The sequence below is a fragment of the Cryptomeria japonica genome, chromosome 7 (genome assembly GCF_030272615.1).
Source record: "Cryptomeria japonica chromosome 7, Sugi_1.0, whole genome shotgun sequence".
Lineage (NCBI taxonomy): Eukaryota > Viridiplantae > Streptophyta > Pinopsida > Cupressales > Cupressaceae > Cryptomeria > Cryptomeria japonica.
In genome coordinates, this window is record NC_081411.1 from 54,397,188 (window position 1) to 54,421,267 (window position 24,080).

The 24,080-nt window shown below is 39.3% G+C and overlaps 1 protein-coding gene across 2 annotated transcripts in view; it reads right to left on the bottom strand.

The window, feature by feature from the left end:
- The window catches only part of LOC131055598 (zinc finger CCCH domain-containing protein 42), a 96,375-nt gene that overhangs the window by 5,030 nt on the left and 67,265 nt on the right, over positions 1-24,080 (bottom strand). For both annotated transcript variants that reach the window (XM_057990079.2, XM_057990078.2), the window contains one exon: positions 6,755-6,942. In XM_057990079.2, the coding sequence (XP_057846062.2) occupies positions 6,755-6,942 (188 nt within the window). The remainder of the gene's footprint in view (positions 1-6,754; positions 6,943-24,080) is intronic.

Here is a 24,080-nt window from a genome sequence, read left to right on the forward strand (position 1 = left end):
TCAAAACATTGACCTGTGGTGGCCGAGTTTTGGAGCTTGGACTCGGCGAGTTTTGCCATAACTCGCCTGACTCGCGAGTCAGGCGAGTTTTGCCATAACTCGCTTGACTCGCGAGTCAGGCGAGTTTTGATCAAAACTCGCCGAGTCCGAGTCCCGAGTCAGCAAAACTCGCCGAGCTCGGCTCGACTCGCCAACTCGGCGAACTCGCCTGACTCGCGGCGAGTTTGGGAACTCTGATATAGAGTCTCTTACAAAATAGATGGCCAAGATTGATACAAGATCAACGGCCAAGATCATGCCAAAGAAACCCTAGAATTGCCCTAATTAGGGTTTACATCAAAAATGGCACCACCAACATATGGCCCAATAAAAAGATACCTAGTCATCAAATAAGGAATCTTCTAGAAGATTCCTCCCTGCATCTCTCTCTCTCTCCTAGCATACTCCAAGAATCTAGCCTATGCAGAATCTAACTCCTCCAGGGAAATGTTAGGCAAGGTATCCTGCTGCAAATCAATCACGTCCAGTGAATCCGAGCAAGCGTCCAAAGTGTTCTCCCAATCTGGCATGAGCTTCTACAAACTATGAACACAAATCAACAAAGAGACCAAGTCATCTATCTGACTCTTCTTCAAAGAGTCCAACTGGCAAAAATATATAAATTTCATCTTGTCTCTTAATTCGGCTAAGTGTAAACCACTAGCATCACTAACATCAACACCTAATAATTCCTCAATTGAGGCAAGGATCTTCATCTGAATGTCCTAAATTAGTCCCTTCATCTCCATACAACTCAACTGGGCGTTCTCATAAGTTGATCTCTTCACGGCCAATGAAAAATACGTGGAATAGTCTTCTCTTGAATAGGCCAGAATTCTTCCCAAACTCCCTCCAAATACTGGATTCTAAACACGAGCCCTGTTGTCCTATCATATGCCTGGACAAACTGAGTAAGGAAATCATTTGCCTGCTTTCTTGCACTCTCAATCCATTTTTCCACCTCTGAGAGTGTATCTCTTGCTGCCTCATAGTGTGAATGTATTCCATGGTCAACTACAATAGGGGGAATAAACGTGGGATTCTCACGCCTTATCCCCGCAATATACTCTCTAAGTCTAATATTCGCTTCTCTGTACTTTTCTCTCTTCAATTTCTTTGTCTAACATTGCGTCGATTGCCTCAAGGTTATCACCAACCTCCTGAAACTCTTGCTCTCTTGATGTACGGCCAAGGGCAACTGAAGTAATCTAGAAATCCATAGGAGTAGCAATGTTCGTTGTCACGCCTGCAATAGGAACAACAACCTGCGCAATCTGCATTCCTGTCTCATATCTAACTATGTGCGACAAAATCTCCGCTCTCTTGGGTTCCCTCTCCTTAGCACTCGTAGCTAGGTAATCATCAATGTTATCAATAGGTTGTACCTCTATCATTTTCTTACTTTTCTCCATACTTCTCATCAGCCAATCAAGAATAGCGTCCATCTCCATACCGTCGTTGAGACACATTTCTCGATTATTCCTGGTCAAATCGTATACCTCATTTCCCAAACTAACTTCCAAAAGGACAGTAGGGGATCACGGTTGATCATCATTCTCATTTGGTGGAGATCCCAGTTGATCATCATTCTCATTTGGTGGAGCAGATGTTGCTGTGGCATGTTACTCTAATATTCTCTGGTAGTATCACTGTGTTGGAACATTGTTGGGTTTCCCTATTCTGTTCAGTTATTTCAATCACCTTAATTGATGAGACACTGAGAGGTGGTGAAGGAATGCCAGGTGGAGTGATAGTCTTTTGTTTCTTCTTCTTCACCTCCTCAATCTTCTTTCCTCTGGCCTTGACTCCTCCTGGCGTGTTCTTCCTTCTCTTGGGAGCTTGACTCTCTTCGTCTGCATGAATCTTGACATCACTAATAGTCCTTTGATCATCTTCGGAAGCAAACTCTTCCGGCTTCATCATTTCATAAGTGAAGGGAACATCCATATCAACTAACTTATTCATTTGAATATCTACCCATGCACGGGAGAAACTCAAGACCTCTCTCATCAATACATTCAGATCAATCTCTTCGGATTCTAACCAATTAGGCAATAAGATTGCCTTCTTCATTTCATTCTCATACTGTGGATGCATATGATCCCTATCATCTAATATTTGATCAAGAAGGAGGAAAATTCCACACTTCCTCATGAAATCCACTAACATTCTAGACCACATTCGTTTCTAGACCACATTCGTCTCTTCACTGTCTGCTCGTCCATCAGGTCGGCCCAATAATCTTCTATGTCTACTTTGTGGATGAACTTCTCTCCCCTGATCCTTCCAACTTTCTTATTGCACCCTACGGCATCCCCATCACTCCGTTGAGTAGGAATACTAAATCACTATACTCCTCTTTGAAGTCTGTGCACATGAGTGTCTTGTGAGCCTTGGAATGATGAAGCCTAGGCTCAATCATCCACTATTTGTTTATCATATTCTTACACGCATCCATCTTCGTGTATCGCTCTTTATATTCATCATTGGTCGCATCCTTCATATTTGTTCCGCGTGGAATTCTGAATACCTCAGCAATAGCATCCTTAGCAAGGTAGGCAATGACAACACCCTTAGGAGTTTTGATCATTCGCGAGCAAGGATCATAACATCGTGCACACTCCAGGATAAGCTCAATGCATTGTATGAACTGTGGAAATCCAGCGGCATGAAAAATACCCCTCTTCATAATGTTTACATATGTTGGGGAAGGAATCTGATTTCCGACTCCGAACATCTGTTGTTGTATCAGGTTCACATTCAGGAAATGCATGTTTGTATTTGTGATCTCCTTCCATCTGGATGAAATCTTGGGCTCTGGATAGAATCCAGTCTCCAGTATCTTCTGTAGTTCTTTCCTTTCCTTAAATCCAGACTTCGACATCGCACCTGTACGAAGCTTGAAGTTAGAATGTAGGAAAATAAATAGTATTCTTAATAAAATTCCTGACTTCCTAAAGATTTTAAGCTAATTAGAGCATGAAGTCAGGAAAATAGTCCACAATCTTGGTAGATCTTGACAATTAGATTTGAAATGTGACAACATTAAGGTATGAAAACCCTCTATGAAATTCATTAATACCTCCTTATACTTAGAAATTGTGTAAACTAAAGTGCAAAGGAGTATACCGGATCAACGGTGACTAAGGAAAGGTGTGAAAGGTTGTGTTTTCACACAAAGTATGTATGAAGACACCTTCCGCAGTCAACAATGGAGGTCAACAAAATTTGAAGACAACTTGAAAATTAAACTTTTAAAACATGTTGCAATCACCTAGATATGCATAAATTGATGAGAATCAACCTTCCAAGGCAAACATAAGAAAATTTGAGCATGTATGTGGGGCTGGAAATGAGAACTTAGTCTGAAGACAAATCTGAAAATGAAGTTTTCAGACTTACCAGCACCCTTAGGAATGATAAAATACTCAGAAATAAACTTCGGAATGAAGCAAGAATGCTTCCAAAGTGAAATTAAAAGGTAGGTAAGTGGCTGGAAAAATTTATTTTCTGAGGACAGCCGCGTACAATGAAGTTTCAGATCTGCAACAATGAAAGATAACTCAGAAAATTGATTGAGAATGCCTCCAATCAGCCCCTCAGATAAAATCGCTTAAGGCACAAAATAGCTAGGAACGAGATATAAGTCTGAAAATGGATTTTCCAACCAGCTATGAAGGTCAAACAAGCTGCAACAATGGAGGATAAACTCAGATCTGCAGCATATCAGCAAGTAGGGAGTGATGGCAGCCACCAAGTGTGAAGGGAATTCACCAAAATAATGGCACAAACACTTCCCATAATCAAAATCGTAATTTCCAGCTATGGCGCCATCCTTGGAAAATCTGAAAAAATGTCTTCAATGCACCCTCCAATCTGCCAACAATCTGCAACTAAAATCTGGAACAGCAAACAATATTGGTGGAAAATCGCCAAAGTTCATCAAACACCAAAAATCGCCATCCTTGAAAAATCGTGATTTTCACCAAAAATGGCAAACTTACCAAAATCGAAAATCTGGAAATAATGGAGGCAATAAGCCTCAATGGCAGCAATGGAGAGGATTGCCAAGCTGGAAAAAAATGGGAGCCTTCAATCAAACACTCCACTTCAACACTTCGCCAAAATTCACCAATAAAAGAGAAAAATCGCCAAACATGGAGACACCTAGCAAACTTAATAATAAAATATTGTTGGAGACTCCTCTCTTATACTTGTTTTTGCCTCTCACTTTTACCACACAAGCAATGTGGGATTAAAAAACTTGTTCTTATAATCGTTTGGCAAAACTAACTTGCTTCTAGAAGGGTAAAAACATTAAATGCTCATTGCAAGTTATTTAATTTTGTTTTTAAATTTTATATAATCGTCAATCATCATTTAAAAACAATTAAAATTGGGCTCATTTATTTAAAATATTTCAATTCAAGTTAAAAATTGAGCCATAAGGGAAAATCGATATGAGTAGGGATTAAAAAATCCCATTAAAATCATTTAAAATGCCAAAATTTTCCCCACAAGGGAAAATCGATCTCAGTGTGGACAAAAATCCTCATCAAAATTCACACAAAATAGGCCAGGGGAAAATCGAGATGAGTCTAGAATGAAAATTCCACTCAAAAATTAAGTCATCACCCAAAATAACCCCTCTGGCGGAAAATCGACCTCAGTCTGGATGAAAATCCCGACTCAAAATCATCAAATGCACTCCCAGTGGAAAATCGCTATGAGTCTAGATAAAAATCAAGACAAAAATCCTCAAAAACTTGTCAGAGATCCCTGGTGGAAAATCGACCCAGGTGTGGAATGAATGCAAACATCATCAGCAACCTTGTCCATACCTCCTCGGTGGAAAAACGTGGGTAGTCAGGATAAATCCTGCCACTTAATCAAATTTAAAGCTTCCAGGGGAAAAACGACCCTTGTATGGAATAACAGTGGTGGAAAAATGGGGCAAGTATGGATTTCAAGGGAAATCCATGTCCAGTCCAAATTTTGAGTGGGGAAAACCATGGGTAGTCAAGAATGAGGGGAAAGCACCTCTAGCATGGATTTTTGACCTTTTAACCCTTAAAATATGGATTTTACTCCAGAAAATGATGATTTTTCCACTCATAATCACTTAGAAACTCTGAAACTTAATAAAACTCAACTGGACTCGGGCAAATTCATCCAAAATTGGAGGGTAACACAACGAAAACTATCGAGATAAAGTGTGAAATCAACTTGAATAATTCCCTAGGAGCGAGAAAACAACTCCAAAAGGTCTGAAAACACCTTAGCACTTAAAATCACCGACAAGGAAATTTAAAAACACGTTACCACTCCAAAAAGGGGGTCTACACTTAGACAAAACTAGAATCAATTAGAAATCTCAATTCGCACTTGATCCTATAACTTCAAAAACCCTAAACGGCACTAGGCATGATCAAAACTCCGAGACTCGAGCACAGGAAACACAAAATTGCCCACTAAGCAGCCAAAACCCTAACCTAACAACGCAAAAAGCCGAAAAAGAGGGGGTCCCCGTTAGCAATGGGGCGATGTGTGAAAAGGTCACAACAGGACTCGCATGCAGAAACAGGGGCAATTTGGACAAATAAGTCATTTTGACACTAAGAAGGTATCAAGACACTTGGAATTGTTTGCTTCCACATTCATACTTCAAGGCGATCCTATTGGGAATGTTTTAAGGGAATGATAAGAAGAATTCAGTATCTATATCAGATCTGAAGATAAGTTGAATCAGACTGTTAAGTCCCCACGATTTTGCTTATAGACATTCATTCATGCATCAGCTATGGCATTTGGCAAGGGCAAGATGATTGAGGGAAGGAGGCAATCATTTGAGGAGAAGAGGTTGATGGTAAGCAGTTGATCATTATCAATTATCAGATTATCCATGTTGCAGCAGGGGCAAATCTGAGACAAGTCTGATTTGGCAGTTTGGAGGCTTCATAATTCAAGATATTGCTTGCTTCTTCACCTATCCAGCTGGGCGACTCCAAATCAGGTTCATTTGTCCATCATCCTATGTACTTTTTTCAAACAGTTGTAATGTTCGTGGCTGCCTTATGTTTTCAGAAATTATGAGTACTGAATGTCAAGAGTTTGGCCATTAATTGTATGAACCTGTTGGATTATTATCTTTTGAAATAAGGGGAAATAAGGTTGCAATCTCAGTTGAATGTTGTCTAAGGATTTATGCCAATCGTTCGATGAAATGTCAATGTGTATATCTATGTATCCAAATGAACACAATGGCATCTTGCACTAGTGCATAATAATCCTAGGTGATCTTTCTATCAATTAGAAGTTATTAATAGTCATTATTTGGTGCATATGTATGGTTTATATCTTTTGGATAAGTCTGAAAACTCAGAGACAGAAAAAGCCGCATAACACGCAGATTGGAAAATCAGATTAGTAGCCAAAATCCCTTGTATTTTCAGTCACACTACTGCAGGGGATATTTCACCATTGCAAATAAAGACAATTTACATCTTGCCAGGCAAAAATCATATGTGGAATTCAGTTTGATCAGGTGGAAATCCTCTTTTAGACATTTATTAGAAGTTTCTCAAAAAATGGGAATGATAAATTACCAATAAGGCAATCAAAAGGGAAACCAACTTATTCTTTCAAGATTTCACACCCTTATCCAACAAAGCCCATCTAAATTACCAATAATATTTTTATCAATCTTACTCCTCACCTGTTCATCATGTGAAAATCTGCATGCTGATCCACGGTTGCATTCACCCCTCTGAAATGCATAGCAAACTCCACGCTCCTCCCTTTTCCGCTTCTCTTCCTCCTCATCCTCTTCTTTTTTCTTCTTGTAGTTTGCGACATGATCAACTCTCACAGTCCGGCCTACAACAGTTGCCCCATTTAAATTATCTGCAAGCCATAACAATCAGATACTGGTCAAGGAAATTTTAAACGTTTTAACTGAATAACAATCGACCAAGCAATATACTAACTATCATTTCTTTGATCTCCACATCCAAGATTTTAGATAATCTAAAGCCCAATAGATAATTGTCACACTACATAGGAATGTGTAAATAGAGTCTGAAGTAAAACTCAACATAAAATATGTGTATGTCATTCATATGGAGCTAGCAAGTCAAAATCATATAATAAGAATGTCCCATAAGTTATAAAATAAAACAACAATTTCAACAGACAGATACTAACCCATTCTTATATTCTACAAAAGATTGACTAGTACCATACAAATTCCAAGCAGCGGCGGAAGCATACTTTGCAATAGAATAATCATAGTTGCAAGAAGACCAATTTAAGCAGTTTAAAAACAGAATTTGCATGAATGACAGTATGTTAGGATAAATAGAAGTGGAATGTTATCAAAAAGTCGGCATTCCAAGCTGTTGTAATGTATTCACACATCGCCCCATTGCAAATGAAGACCCCAAAATTTTTTTCTGCTTTCTAGGATAGTGGTAGCATCTTTAGCTATTAGCCCTTGCTTGGAAAAGGTGTGATGTCTCAGGTGGCAATCAAGTCAAGTTTGTCTCTTTAGGATGAAGTGAGGTCAGTTTGTTTTCAAGGCTTAGGAAGTGAATGACTCACAATCATCATCATCTTTTGCACACAAAATTAGAGTTAGCGCGCTAAAATTTGGCTAAGGCAAGTTGATTTTAGAGGTCAAAATTTAAAGGAAGAAGAAGGAGCCAAAGTTCAAATTCTCATGAGAAGCTCAGAAGAAAGGCATTAAGACGGCGAAAGTTGCATTTTATGGCACTTCCTTTGCCCAGTCAAGGCATAATCGTTTCCACTTCTTGCCACTGCCAGTGGATGCTCAAACTTCTTCCCTTCCATCTCCTACCATTTCCACTTTCCCTCACTTCCTTCCATTTCCATTTCACCCTTCCAGAAGTACCCTCATTTCCATTCCCTTCCATCTCCTCCTTCATCCTACAGCCCTTCCATCTACTCTACCTTCCACTTCCCACCTCTTTAAGCCTTCACCACATCCTTCACTTCTCTCTTTCCACTTCAATTTGTTTCCATTCACCCTCACCTTCCCTTCAACCCTCACCATTTCCTTGTCCTCATTTCACCTTCACCTACCTACCTTCCTTCTTGCCCTTCCCTTCCCCTTCCTTCCTTCCTACCATCTCACCTTCCCACCCCCTTCCTACCTTTACCTTCACCCCCACTACCACTTCCATCTCGCCTACCTTCCATCTCCTTCTACCTCCCTACCTCTTGTGACCATTTCACACATCGCCCCATCTAAATGGGGACCCCCTTTTTTTTCGCTCAGGTCCTAGTCTCTTAGCCTAATATCTCCTTCTCGCAAGTGAAATGAGTGGGTTTGTAGCATCTAGATATCATGAGTCAAGTCTATCATGAGTTCAACTGAAGAGTGTGAAAGACTGCTAGTTAGTGATACTTCAAGTGCTCGAGGTTGAGGGTGAAAATTTCAAGTGCTCTGTCAAATCCCACAAAGTTGGTGATTGGGAAAAAAAAAATTAAAAGTACATTCAAATAGTCAAAGCCCTTAATAATTAGAGTATGGGCTGTGCCTGAGATTGTTGTGCAGGCATTAATTGGAGAGGACGTGAGGAATGGGCACCACGTAAAGGAAGGACATTTCTGCAAATTTTTGTCCATTCTGACAGAGGAGATGGCAGCCCTATCCACACTAGAGGACAGCTGCAAATTGCTTTTCTTGAAAGTTTTGAACTCCTCTTTAACAAGTTTATTTTGGGAGCATATACTACGGTCATTTTTTGTGGGAGGAGAGGACATTCGAAGAGTAAGAGAAAGATATGGGTATGGGTATTATATATAATATCCCTTGTCCAATTGATGACTGAAACAAGGAATATTTTTGACAATAGTTTCCGAATTTGGTTTATATGAGCTGCTGATATGTTTGTTTCAGACTGAATGCAAGATGTTAACAGTGTCTATGAACAATATAAGTGTCCTTAAATGTTTGGAAGACAAGTCTAAAATGCTTATACAACTAACTTGAGAGTTCATTACCACATTAGTGTAATGTCCCCTTCTCAGGCATGATGTTTCAGTTGACCGATGGCCTATTTCGGAGACCCGTAGGCTACTCAATGGGTGAAATTTAGGTTTCCAGTTTTGGAGGTTGTTGTTGCTCGTGAATTAGAGTTTGGATCGCGGATTCTTTCTGGGTTTTCAGAGGGCTTCGCAGTAGTATGTTCGGCTTTGCGTTTCGAACACTTTTTGGAATTTACTATTTTTAGTAAATTCTATTTCTGGCAGTGGTCCTGATTATTTCGGCACAGTTGGTTCTCTTCTTCAGTTGGTTCAGTTGGCTTCGTCACTTTTGGCCTTGGGATGTTTTTGGAGAGATAAGTTCATTTCATTTAAATAATGTTATGTTTTAATGTTATATTTTAAAGTTGTCCCCTTGGCCTAGCTTCATCACTTCAAGTTGTTTTAAAAGGTGGTCTTCAAGGGTGGACGCATCATGGAAGGGATTTAATATTTCCTAAGGTCTAAAATCTTGCTTATGAAAAGGGGTGCCAACTTTATGAAGAGAAGTGAATTAAAATAAAGGTTAATTAAAGCTTTTAAAAGTGGCGCCATCTCTTGGAGGAAAATTCAAATGTGAAATTAGGGCACACTTTCTAGAAGCCTCTTGAGATTCCTTGTTAAGCTTATAAATGGAAGCCTCTTCCCTTCATTTGGGCATCTTATGTCTATTATAATGTTACTCTGCCGGAATGGTATTGGGGTTGCTTCGAGGAATGAATGCCTCCTAGCCTTGGCATTGCTTCTTGCTTGAAAGATAGCAACTAGTGGTGATTTAGTGTAGTTGTGAGAGTTTGTAGTGAGGATTGCATTGTAGCTTGAGTTGTGCTGGAAGTTCAGTTATTTGCATTTCATTTCATTTTCGAGAGTCGCAGTTAGCAGGGCAGATTTGTAGTTTCACTCATATATTTCAAAATAAAAACATATTCATTCTGGGCATTGCATATTTCCTCTTGTTTTGGCTGGGTCCTTTGTGCAAATTTGCAGATTCTAATATGAAGTGTTTTATTTTATAGAGAAGAATCGCCATTCTTGCCTGGCGTCACTGCTGGGAATTGCCTTGGGGTTCGTGTTAAATAATCTGTTGGGTTAATGTCTGATTTCTTGGTATTGGTTTGGTCACCTCCTTCATAGGAAGCCATTGCTTTTGGTTTTGGGTCATTCGGACTAGTATTGAGAGAGTAATGAGCATTTTAGTGATTCCATGGTGTCACTGATTAAGCATTTCAAGTGCAGGTCTGTCATAAATCAGAATATTAAGATTGATCCTTGAGAAGAATTTCTTGGACTTATCATTTTTGTTAAGCCCGGGAGAGTCTTCTATATTGTTGCAGCATTGTATAGTCTTAATCTAATGGTCTTGGCAAGCATTCACTATCAAATTGTAAGTTGAACAGTAGTACTAGCAGCATTTCTTCTCATTTTCATTTCACGCTTGTTATTTACATTTAATTCCATTTCTAAGTTCTTAGCATCTCCGCCATATGGTAGCTCCATTCCCACCCTGGGTTTGAAAGCACATGCTTGGTGTCGAGTTTTCCTTTCAGCAGTTGTAATTGTAAAGATCCTCTGACCATATGTTAGTCCATCTTGAGCACATTCTTGGTTAGAGTCACTTTCAGAATGCTTTAAGACCCTCTGACCATATGCTCACGCCTTGCCTGTTGTGACCATTTCAAACATCGCCCCATCAGAATGGGGACCCCCTCTTTTTGCTTTGTTTTGCTTGTTCTTCTCTCTGCTTTTAGGGTTTTGAGTGAGTGAGTGGTATGTCTGGGCTAGGGCTAAACCTTAAGGGTTCCTTTTTGACGTCATTCAAGCTGAGTCCAGTCAAATTTTGGAAAATTGTTAAGTGTCTTCCTGTAGAATTGAGGATTGAAAAGAGGTAAACCTTTCAGGGGAGTCAAATAGGTTTCAGGTTAGGTCCTAGTTGAAATTAGGGTTTTTAGAGTCAAGTCCAGTTTGTTTCCAGGTCTGAGTCAATTAGGCAAGGTCAGTGAAGAAAGTGAGTCTAGTGGGCTAAGTTAAATAGGTGAAGAAATAGATCAAGAGCCTGATGATGTCAAATTCGCTCCTGACCCTCTCTGAGGGCCCAGGGCGAAATTCCTTATAGACTGGATTTCCTTCACAATTTTGGCTAAGTGTTGACATATTTTAAGAGGATTTTGTGTGTTCTTGCCCGAGGAAGTTTTGATTGAATTTTTGAAAGCAAGATGATGCCTGAAACAGAGAAATCGCTCCTGACCCTTGCTGAAGGTCCAGGGCGAACTTCATCTTAAGCACAAATTCCTGTTTTTAGAAACTTGCTAACTGGTTCCTGGCCTTAGAAATGTCCTAACTCTGCCTTGTGAAGTGGTCGGAGACTTAAATTTTGAGCAGTTTAGCCAGAAAGGGTAAAATCGCTCCTGACCCTTGCTGAAGGTCCAGGGCGAAAATGTTGTTTAAAGCATATTTGTCATTGACTTTTCCAATTTGTTTTGTGCATGGTCTCCCGGAAGGATGATTGAACGTGAATTGATGCTTTTGAAGATTTGAAGACATGAAAAATGATGAATTTTGAGGACTAAAGGAAAATCGCTCCTGACCCTCTCTAAGGGCCTAGGGCGAAATTTTGATTTCCCTCATTTTGCAGTAAAAGGAGACTAAGTTTTGAACATGAATGGAAAATAGATGACTTTCTCCACCCGCCTGAGAGAGTTTTAACTTGAAATGATGAAGGATTTTCTTGAAAGCATCAAAATCGCTCCTGACCCTTGTTGAGGGTCCAAGGCGAAAAATCTTATTAGAGTCATCCCTAGCCTTGTTTGGTCAAATTGAGATATAGAAGGCATGGTGGAGGATGAAATGAGCATGATAAAATATCCAGTCTCGATTGAAGATGATGAGATGAAGGGGTTTTGCCCAGGAAGGGTAATTTCGCTCCTAACCCTCTCTGAGGGTCCAGAGCAAAATTCTTTATATGCACATTTTGGACTTTTCTTGGACATGAATTCTTATTCATAGCATGATTTAAGGTGAGATCTTCCTTAGCAAAGAGTTTCAAGATGAAAAGTGAAGCCGTTTGGTCTAGATAGCAAAAATTGCTCCCGACCCTCTCTGAAGGTCCAGAGCGAAATTTTCAAAAGGCACATTTTCTTGCAAGGTCAAAGTAATTTTTATGATTGGAATAGATAAAAGCAAATGTGTTTTACCCATTGAATATAACTTGGATGATCAACAAGGAAGCAATCAAGCCAGAATTGGAAAATCGCTCCTGACCCTCACTGAGGGCCCAGGGCGAAAAACCTAATATTGGACATTTTTCTCCGAGTTTGAGCAAAGCAAAGCCTATACACGAATTTGAAATGATGTTTAAATTGCCTTGAAGCGAAAAGGGATCGTTGAAAGTGAGAATTTTGAAGGCAATTGCAAAAATCGCTCTTGACCCTTGCTGAGGGCCCAGAGCGAATTTCTAAGGTCCTCTCCCTTTTTTGTGGAATTAAGGCAAAATCTTGCGTGGACAGGAAGAGGATGCAATGTGTTATACCTTAGAGGTGATTGGAAGACTAAGAGATGAAGGAATATGCCAGGAATCAAAAAGTCACTCCTGACCCTTGCTGAGGGTCCAGGGCGAAAATATTGGAAACTCCCATTTTACCTTGCAACAACAAAGCAAATTTGGATGGAGTGAATAAGGGAAGGACGTTGCCAAGTGATGAATCAAATTTCAATGAAAAACGATGATGAAATGAGCTTAATTTGCAAAAATCGCTCCTGACCCTCAGAGAGGGTCCAGGGCGAAACAATTTTAAAGAGAGATTTTCTTTCTTATTTTGGAGGCCTAAACATAACCTAGCTTGGTGAGAAAGTGTTTTGATGAGGAAGTGAAGATTTGTGGTCAAAATTAGAAAAATCGCTCCTGACCCTTGCTGAGGGTCCAGGGTGAAAAACACCAAACTTGCACTTTTTCTCCCAAATTGGATGGAGCAGAGTCTGGAAGTCAGTGAGAAAGCCTATTTGAAATGTCTTGAAGAGATTTTGGACGTTGAAAAATGCTAATTTTGAACAAAAAATAGAAAATCGCTCCTGATCCTCAGAGAGGGTCCAGGGCGAAATTGCCTTTTAAGGACATTATTTCTTTCAAAATTGTTGATGAATTAACTTGATAGTGCAAGGAAATGGATCTTGGAAATAACGATGAGGGTTCAACAATCAAATTAAGGTGGATCACAACCAAAAATGAAAAAATCGCTCCTGACCCTCTCTGAAGGTCCAAGGCGAAATTGACATTTCCACCTATTTTTCCTCACACAAAATGTCAAATTTGAAGTGCAGCACCAACACTGGATATCAATTTACCCTCCAGGAGATCTTCAAGACAAGATGTGAAGTATTCAAGCCTAAAATTGCAAAATCGCTCCTGACCCTTAGAGAGGGTCCAGGGCGAAATCATCATGGAGTTTCATCAAGCCTTGTTTTAAAAATCATTATTCTCCAATTTGCATTAGATCACCAAAATTGCTAATTTTGAGGTGTTTGGAAAATTAAGATTAAATTCGCATTAAATTAAAAACACTTTGGCATTTAATAAATTAATTTAAGCCTTGAGAAAATCGAAATTTTGCTTTAGAGGCATTTAAAATTAATTTTTTATTAAATTAAAATTAAAAATAAAGCGCTCAAGGCCTTATTTTGCTTTTATTAGCCAAGTTGGCCCCTTTTTTGGAGATTTTATTTATTTTTTAGCCTCCTTTTTACCAAGTCGGCCTAGAGGAGGAAAGGGGTAAGCGCTCTATATATTGGAGGAGTTTTGTTTCACATTTCAATTCATTCAATCATCCTCTTAAGTGCGAATTTGGAGAGCTAATTGGAGGTGCGAAATAGAGCTGGTTTGGAGCAAATTTCTTTCAAGTGTTGAAGACTAAAAAGAAGTGGAGTTTATTCTTTTCCAAGCTAGAGGAGGCGCAATTCATCCAAGAGAAGGCTTTGATCTACACTTTGCCTAGCGAAATCTATTTTTACATCATTTCTTAGAGTTTAATACTCAAGAGGAGGTATGGCGAAATCATCTTAACATCCTTGGTCAAGACTTGATGTTTTTGGACACTTTTTTTAGAAAAGTCTAAGTGTTGCATAGTTAATTAGGAAATGATAACTCAAGATTTATCATGAAGTTTCCTGATTAATATCTCAAATTTTCCTTTTAAGTCTTAATTTCTACACTTCAAGATATAATGCTTAAGAACTAATTTCAAAATGTTGTGTAGATATCAAGATGGCGACTCCAAAGGCAAGAGCATCTACTAGTCGCCCGGCTCTCATCAAGGAAGATTAGAAGAGTGACGAATTGGAGACCAGGATCGTGTCCAAATGGAGTAATATCGGAGATACCAACTTAGGAAACTTCAATGTGAAGAAGTTTCGAGAGGTCCCCTACATTGGCAAGCCATCACCTGTTGCGAAGAAGATAATTGAAAGTGGCGTCATCAAGGCGGCAGGTTTCCCTCCAGCAGTCAAGTGTCATGAGCTGATGATCAAATGTGCCCGCCATTATGACTGACAATCAAGGTCGATCGTGTCCAAGGAAGGGAACACTTTAGCTTACCTTTCAGAGGAGGCTATAAGTGAAGCTCTTCATCTCCCAGAGCATAAAGATATGATTTACAAAAGCCTGGAAGGAGCCAGGTCAATGTATGAAGATGATCCCGACACTTGCCTGAATCTCATCAATAAGAATTGGTTGCTCAAAAGTCGTCCTCGCCTGAACAAGATTCCCAACACACCGCATAGGATCGATTTCCAGGAGGAGTACAGAGATTTGATAACTTTGCTCAATTGAGTTACAAGGGCTCCTCAAGCCTTCTACTTCGAAAAGTGGATGTTCTTCTTCATTCAAGTGATTGTCCAAGGAAAAGGAATGCTTCATTGGGCCAGGATTATTAGCAATAGTCTGGATGTGCAGTTGAGAAGACTAAGACCTACCAAATCATTCCACATGAGCTCATATGTCATATATGCCTTGATCAGGAGTTTCGAGTATGCAGGGCTACCTCACAGAGGAGTGATCGGAAGAGGACCCGGACAAGTGAGAGTTTGTGACTCTTATGTTCATTTGCATCATCCGCCTAGAAGTGATTACAAGTTAGTCAATGATACCTCACGATGAACATCACTAGGATCTTGCAAGGCGGGATTCATAATCGACTATCTTTGGATGCACAAGAACTTGTGAAGAAGTATGGTGCATGGTTCATCCAGTTTCAAAAGTTTACATACATCAGAGTTCATGGGTGTCCTTCACCTCCCTACATGTTGCCAAGGTACCCAACAGACAGGATAGTGCTACTTGAGGTAACCAGACAGTTGGCAGCTTATGCAAAGGTATCCAGACACAAGCATGGAAATGGAATTCCCGTGCCCATCATATTGGGGAATTCAGTTGAGGTATGTCCTAATACTCAAGCTTCGGAAGATGCAGAGGAGTTAGCCTTGTATTCATTCACCTTCTTTGCCCCGCGGGAGAATTTTGATCCTTATGGCTATATGGAGGAGACAGTTGGTAAGAAGTACGGACATGAGTACTTTTGGATGAATCTCTCAAATGATTTAGAAGTTAAAAGAAGGATGCATTCCAGGCTATCCTTAGATCTCATCAGGAAATGCAAAGTTTATAGAGTGGCCGATCAAGCCCAGGATAGTGGTAGACATCTTCAGTCATCTTACGACAAAGAAGACAAAGCAGTGAAGATAGATTGGAATGAGCCTGAAGTTTTAGACTTGAGAGCTTTGATGGCTCCTGTTTTATCATGTACTCGCAGATGGGTAAGATGTACAGCATCAGAAGTTGAGAGAACAAAATGTGTCAATGACTTTCACTTTGGAGGCAAGACCAGATGAAGGACAAGCTAGCGTGAGTGAGAACATTTCTCATCCTAGAGGTGCAAAGAGGAAAGAAAGACCTGAGAAAAGGGAATCTTCCAAGAAGAAGCAAGAAGCCAATCGAGATCACCCATCAAACACATCTTCTCGACATGAAAAGAAGGCAAGCCAAGGAGAAGGTCAAGGGAAGACGGTGCCTGAAGTTGATGAATCTATGGAATCCATGGTGCAAAATGATAAGCCAGAGAAAGGACAGACACCTCAGCATTCATCAAGTCAATCTCCCCGAATTGATGAGCTACAAGAAGATCAAAGAAATGATGATGAAGCGACCTCTCCTCTCCGAGAAGATGAACCACTACCTAAAGAAATACAAGTGAGAGAGACAAGATCTGCCATTCCGGATTGGTTGAAGGAGACACTGACAAGGGTGATTGTGAGAGACTAACAAGGGTGATTGTGATTGAGGAGGAAGAAGATGTAATTGATTTAGAGAGCCTTATAGGGTATTCTCAGGAGGTAATGGAGAAGAAGAAGGCCACCAAGATGTCCAAGGTGATAAGGGATGAAACAGGATCCAGGAGATTGCAAATTGCTACGCCAGTAGTAGACAAGTATGAAGGTGAGATTCTTGCAGATGAGTATGACTTAGAAACATTTGAGCTTGGTCCACTCACCACTGAACAGGCAATGGAAGAGGCAACCGATTCATTTGAAGCACTTAAGGACAAACTTAAGGAAGAAATGGAAAAGAATAGGAAGCTTGAGAAAGAGGTCGGTGCTTGGAGAGACTATTTTAGTCATCTCAATCAGCCCTTGAGACGTCAAGATCCAGCAGTATCTCCTTTGCAAGCACTTCCCCTTGAATCAGTTGGCGAAGCAGAAAGGGTCAAAAGCTTGGTTCAGCTTATGAGCTCTTGGATTGATAAATCCCACACGGTAGCTGTTGAATTTGCAACAAGAATGATGAAGACAGTCCATCGAGCTATCCAGGTCCTTGAGATTATCCACAACCTAATGATAACTGTAGCCGCTTTCGCTCACACTAGAGATGTTATCATTCCTGTCCTGCAAGTAATCAGACAAACTCCAAGGAGGATCCTAGCACAAGAAAAGATAACGGATGGAGGAACTCATAACCTACTACAGTGGTCAGCTCTACACCAGATGAAAGAAGTTCTTTTCGAAGACATCAACACCAAATGCAGTCAAGTTGAAGGTGTCATCCATCCAATCCAAGATAAGGTGTTTGAAGCATTATGTACTATTCTTGGCAGGCGGATCGAGATTGAGACAGATGTGGACCTCCAAGAGTTGGAAGAGAGAGTCAAGGTCATCTTTTGCAAGGATGAGAATGTCATTACAGATGAGCAACGAGACCTGATGTTCACTACCATGCTCCTGATTGAGAAGATCAAAGAACTCGAACCTGGATGGGAAACAACTCTTCTCACTGCCTTTGATCAGGTCATTCACTTGGAAGAACGGATGAAGAATCTTCCTGAGATTCCCATTGCTGAGATTGAAGGAATCGTGTCCAGATTCGTTGTATATGCTAAGAAAGAGCATAGGAAAGGGAACAAGGTTCTAGAAGAAAGGTTGCTATAAGATGATGTGGCATCTTAATTATCATTGGTCTATGTTTCCTCGACTTTTGTGCCAATTAAATATTTGGCTATGCATTTAATAATGTTCATCTAAAGGGGGAACTTTTTGTAACAAACCCTAATTAGGGTTTAGGTGTCAGAATCTCAACCATTGATCTTCTTTCGATCTGGGCCATTCATTGTAATTGAGGATGCTATATATACCCTCACTCATTTTCATTTTGTAATTAGATTAGACGATTAGATATTAGATGGTAGATAATAGTTAGAGCTTGGAGAGAAGAAAGTTATTGTGTAGCAAGATTGAGTAGTGAAGAAAGAATTTTGAACAATTGTTGTCCATTTGGCTTTGAGATCAATAAAATATTGAAGTTATGGTGTTTTATTGCAATACTTGTGGCTATCTTCATGGTTGTTTATCTTCTTGAATCATTCTCAGTTGAAGTAATATTTAGGTTTGAAAGACTTAGTGTTGCGCTTGATCTTTGGTGAGATTCATGTCCAAACCACTAGCTTCTTACTAATTGTAAGGACGCCTTGTGTGGTCAACTGGAGATATTGAGATTGCTTAAAAATTCAATCATTGTTGAAATATTGATATGTATCTTCATGATAGTATCTATATCCTCGATGATTTGAAAATCACTAATCACCCTAGAAGATCGCATCAATTCCAGTAGAGTTGTAATTCCTTGGCAATACTGAAATTGGTAGAATCTTACCAAGTCTAGTCTACATTGAGTCATTTTTAGGATTAGATTAGTATTCATCTCTTGAAACCCTTATCTTTTGATCTTTTTGAGAATCTGTTAGTATTAGGAAAAACCTATTCCTGAAGATCTAAAGAGCATGACATGGACAAGCTTTCTTAGAAAGTGCGTAAGACCCCTTGAAGAAACAGCATTTACAACGACCACTGGTGCTTATCCACACGTAGAGATCCTACAACGGAGAACCTTGAAGTCAACCTGATTGATCCTTTTTGCGATATCTTCAGCATTCAAAGGCTTTAATCAAGAGAGGATAAGGTACCATCTGGGTATTTTATTCCGTGTTTGTTTGTGTACAAAATACACGTCAACATTGCCTAACCCGGGATCCTGGTGTACATTATTGGTTAGAGTTGTATTCCGCATCGTTTTGGCTTAAGTGCTAACCCTAACGGATGTGTGTTGCATTACTTTTTGTAATTGAAAAATTGAAAAAATTGGTCTGGGATATTTCAATTAGCCCCTTAGAAGACGCAATAACTTTTTCAGTCAACTGACATTTTAACAAACACTTGATGTGCGTCCTCAGATAATGTACTTACAATATAATGCAAACCCAACTTCTTATTCATATGATAAATCGAATTACATTCCCATGACAAGACTGCTAATCAACAAATTCGTTGACTGTCATAATCAGATTTTCCTGAGTACCTAAGATCCTAGAGTCATATATATATGAACTCATAGACTGAAAACGAGTTAATGAGAACCTGATTTATGACATCTTCAAGGAGCATTCGTGAATAGTTGTTTAGACCCTGCACCATGCCTATCGGACTCTTCCTTGGCTGCCCCTGCTGTTGCATAGTTCGGACTGAGATCACAATGAATGACAGCTGGTATCACCTCAGACTTTCACCAAATGATCGCTTTGTTGCATCAAGTATAGCGCCATCCTCAATATGGAATTTGGAGGTCAAACTGAAAAAGATAAGTGCAAAATCAATGGCTAATGGCAGACCTGGTTCGATTTTGTCTTCAGTCCATATGTGGCCGATTATACCCCTATTCACCTTCAATTCATCCAAAGGGAAATCACCTTGATCTTATAATCAAATCGCTTACCTCCAATTTGCCCTTTGTAGCTACTATGAGATGATTTGGGCAAAATCGTGAAAATATGACAGCCTGATACAAATTCTGAGAAAACTCTGATTGGTAGTTGATTCACTTGCAAATTGCCCCTAAATGAATCACCTCTCCTTGCTGTTCAAATCGCCTAACTCAAATGATGAGTTTGAGGCCTCTTGACAAGTAATAAATAAAATTGAGGGCTACAGCAGTTGATAGACTTCAGACCTGCAAAGGTAAATCTGCTAGCTGTGGTCGCCCCATAATCTGTCTGAACAATTAGGCCTCTCTCCCTTGAATGTTATTGATTAGCTATGAAAGCCAATGTCGCCATCTATATAAATCCTTCAAGATAATCACCATGGCAGCAACAAAACCTCAGTAAGTATAAATAAGAAAGACTGAAATGTCTCTCTCTCTCAGCTGTAAATTTGTCTTCAAGAGAAGACTTCACAAATTTAAGTACCGATGTCGATCCCATCACGAACCTACTCCAAAAATGAAGAACTAGGGTTTCGTCCAGCCCTTCCTCTATCTGCTGAAGGTTTGCGTCCTCAGAGATTTCACCAATGCAACGCATCAGTCATTTCATCAAATCAATCTCCAATCTCCCTGATCAATCATCACCCCCTTCTATTTATCCTTTTCACAACCCATCATGAGATTCCTTCTAAAAGAGGGTAGGTACACTTTATTATTTATTATTATTAAATGACTTATATAATTTAATATTTTACTTTAAGTCACTTTCTAATTAAATTAATTAAATATAAAGTCACTTTTTAATTTTTAATTTATTTAATGACTTTATAAAAAATTAATTTAATTAATTTCTCCTTATACCTCCTTTTAGCCAAAAAGGCAAAAATCAGGGACATTATAATCCGCCCCTCCTAAAATTGCTTGTCCCCAAGCAATCATTGTTGCTCAACCAAACATCCTGTAGAATAACACCACCTGGATCCCAAATGAAATACTGTGTAATGTCCCTGTCAACATGCCAAAGCTCCTGTAACACCAACTGTATCTGCTGAATCATTTCGAACACCTCATCATGTGCCACAGGAGTGCAAGCCTCAGCCCTGACAATACTCGGATCCCAAACCAATCCATAAATCCTACCATATGTGATGAAGATGAAATGACTCCTCAAATCACCACGAATCACCCATCCATGAAGGCTGACTATCAAGGAAATGTGGAAATGAACTTTCACATGCCAATGAAATAACAAAAAAGGCAACCCAACATTGCTTAGATAATTCAGATCAGCAACATGAATGATGTCATAGATGTCAACATACCATTGTAAATGAAAAGAACCCATCTCACACTCATTCCCCATCAAATAGGTATGTGCCCACACACTTTTGTGCCACTAAATAGCTGATGTAAACCATGCCAAATCTGAAAGCACACGAGAAAACAAAACATGACAGCCACTAACCCATGCAGAATCAAAGGAAATTAAATCACCAATCAACAAATAGATAGCTGCCATATCATAAGAGATAGGTGCACACTTCAAATTTGTAATGTAGGTGTCTTCATTAACACCCCAAAGTATTTCATGTGTGGCTGATCTCATAAGGTCACTACGCTCATGATCTATATGGTTGCAGCATTCCTTGACCTTTTGTAAGTGTTGCCTTGTTTGGGCAATTAACAGCTTAGCTTGCCTAGCTTTCCTTAACCACATATCACACATGCTTAGAGTCCTTATTACGTCTTCTATGCTATGATGCACAAAATCATACTTCTTACCATTAACACCAGCAACCCATGTCTCATGACTGCCTTCCCAAACTTGAATGCCAACATTAGGGAACTCTATGTCATTGTCTTCTCCATGATTATGAACTGCAGTTCCCTAAGGATGAAAAATTATAACAATGTTGTTATAACAATCAGCACTGCTGTTATGCATTTGTGTCATGCCTTCAACTTCTACAAACACTTGATCAAGCTCAACACTTGTAGGCTCGTCTTCACAAATTTATGCATGTGCAAAGGCTGTAAACTCATGAATATCATAGAACATAATGCCGCTGTCCTCAAACAAATCGGTGATGATATCATGCCATCGCAAAGTATGTCCTTCATCATGTGTAGTCAAAACACTAGTGGCTTCTCCACTAAGTAGAGGATCAACTTTCACATCCACCCGTCTGATATAAAAAATCAGAATGCTCAAGATTTAAGTTCATCCCACCAAGCTCATCCAATTCTTGAGTATCTTCACTTGACATCACTATAGAACCATCAATCTCATGTGTAATAATTAATGTCTCATGCTGATGCAAAGAAATCTTACTGCTGTCATAAAAATCAGAACTGATGTGGCTCCTATTCTCCATGCGTTCTTCATGTTTGACACTCATATCTTGCGTGCCAACATTCAAAGCTTCTTCCACAACATTTTTGTCATTTACTAACACATCTACATCATGATTAAGTGAATCAGCATGCGTATAAGTCTCCCTAATCTCATTATCTGCACATTGGTGATTAGGTTCCAAAAAATCTTTGCAAGAGAAGCATAGACCTTGTCTTCTCATTTCGTTCTTGCTCATTATGGGGTTTCCTGTAACCTGATCATTGAGTTTAGAGCCATCCTCATAATCTGATTTAGAAGTTCTACCATACCTGCTCACCTTATTCTCGTGACTAAATTGTGTTCCTTTAGAAAAAAATTCATCCCCATACACCTTCCTAATATACTTTACTAACCCAATCTCTTTAGGCCTGCAGGTGACAAAAAAGTTCAAATAATCATGTAGAGAGTATTGCGCTTTAAAATCATCTGGCATTATCTGATAACCCTCAAGGAGTCGAGGAGCTTCCTGTTCATATTTTTCTCTCAATTTGATGGCATCCTATTCAATCTCTTCTCTAGATTTCTCTACAATATTGTAGTAACCCATGACTGAAACTTATGTATGCTGGTCACTCAAATGATGCAATTCAAACCCCAACAGGATGGCAGGAAACCGCTCTGATACCACTATAATATCCCTTGTCCAATTGATGACTGAAACAAGGAATATTTTTGCCAATAGTTTCCGAATTTGGTTTATATGAGCTGCTGATATGTTTGTTTCAGACTGAATGCAAGATGTTAACAGTGTCTATGAACAATATAAGTGTCCTTAAATGTTTGGAAGACAAGTCTAAGATGCTTATACAACTAACTTGAGAGTTCATTACCAAATTAGCCCCTTAGAAGACACAATAACTTTTTCAGTCAACTGACATTTTAACAAACACTTGATGTGCGTCCTCAGATAATGTACTTACAATATAATGCAAACCCAACTTCTTATTTATATGATAAATCGAATTACATTCCCATGACAAGACTGCTAATCAACAAATTCATTGACTGTCATAATCAGATTTTTCTGAGTACCTAAGATCCTGAAGTCATATATATATAAACTCATAGACTGAAAACGAGTTAATGAGAACATGATTTATGACATCTTCAAGGAGCATTCGTGAATAGTTGTTTTGACCCTGCACCATGCCATATCGGACTCTTCCTTGGCCACCCCTGCTGTTGCATAGTTCGGACTGAGATCACAGTGAATGACAGCTGGTATCACCTCAGACTTTCACCAAAATGATCGCTTTGTTGCATCAAATATAGCGCCATCCTCAAAATGGAATTTGGAGGTCAAACTGAAAAAGATAAGTGCAAAATCAATGGGTAATGGCAGACCTGGTTCGATTTTGTCTTCAGTCCATATGTGGCCAATTATACCCCTACTCACCTTCAATTCATCCAAAGCGAAATCGCCTTGATCTTATAATCAAAACGCTGACCTCCAATTTGCCCTTTGTAGCTACTATGAGATGATTTGGGCAAAATCGTGAAAATATAACAGCCTGATACAAATTCCGAGAAAACTCTGATTGGTAGTTGATTCACTTGCAAATTGCCCCTAAATGAATCACCTCTCCTTGCTGTTCAAATCGCCTAACTCAAATGATGAGTTTAAGGCCTCTTGACAAGTAATAAATAAAATCGCGGGCTACAGCAGTTGATAGACTTCAGACCTGCAAAGATAAATCTGCTAGCTGTGGTCGCCCCATAATCTGTCTGAACAATTAGGCCTCTCTCCCTTGAATGTTATTGATTAGCTATGAAAGCCAATATCGCCATCTCTATAAATCCTTCAAGATAATCACCATGGCAGCAACAAAACCTCAGTAAGCACAAATAAGAAAGACTGAAATGTCTCTCTCTCTCAACTGTAAATTTGTCTTCAAGAGAAGACTTCACAAATTTAAGCACCATTGTAGATCCCGTCACGAACCTACTCCAAAAATGAAGAACTAGGGTTTCGTCCAGCCCTTCCTCAATCTACTGAAGGTTTGCATCCTCAGAGAGTTCACCAATGCAACACATCAGTCATTTCATCAAATCAATCTCCAATCTCCCTGATCAATCATTACCCCCTTCTATTTATCCTTTTCACAACCCATCATGAGATTCCTTCTAGAAGAGGGTAGGTACACTTTATTATTTATTATTATTAAGTGACTTTTATAATTTAATATTTTACTTTAAGTCACTTTTTAATTAAATTAATTAAATATAAAGTCACTTTTTAATTTTCAATTTATTTAATGACTTTATAAGAAATTAATTTAACTAATTTCTCCTTATACCTCCTTTCAGCCA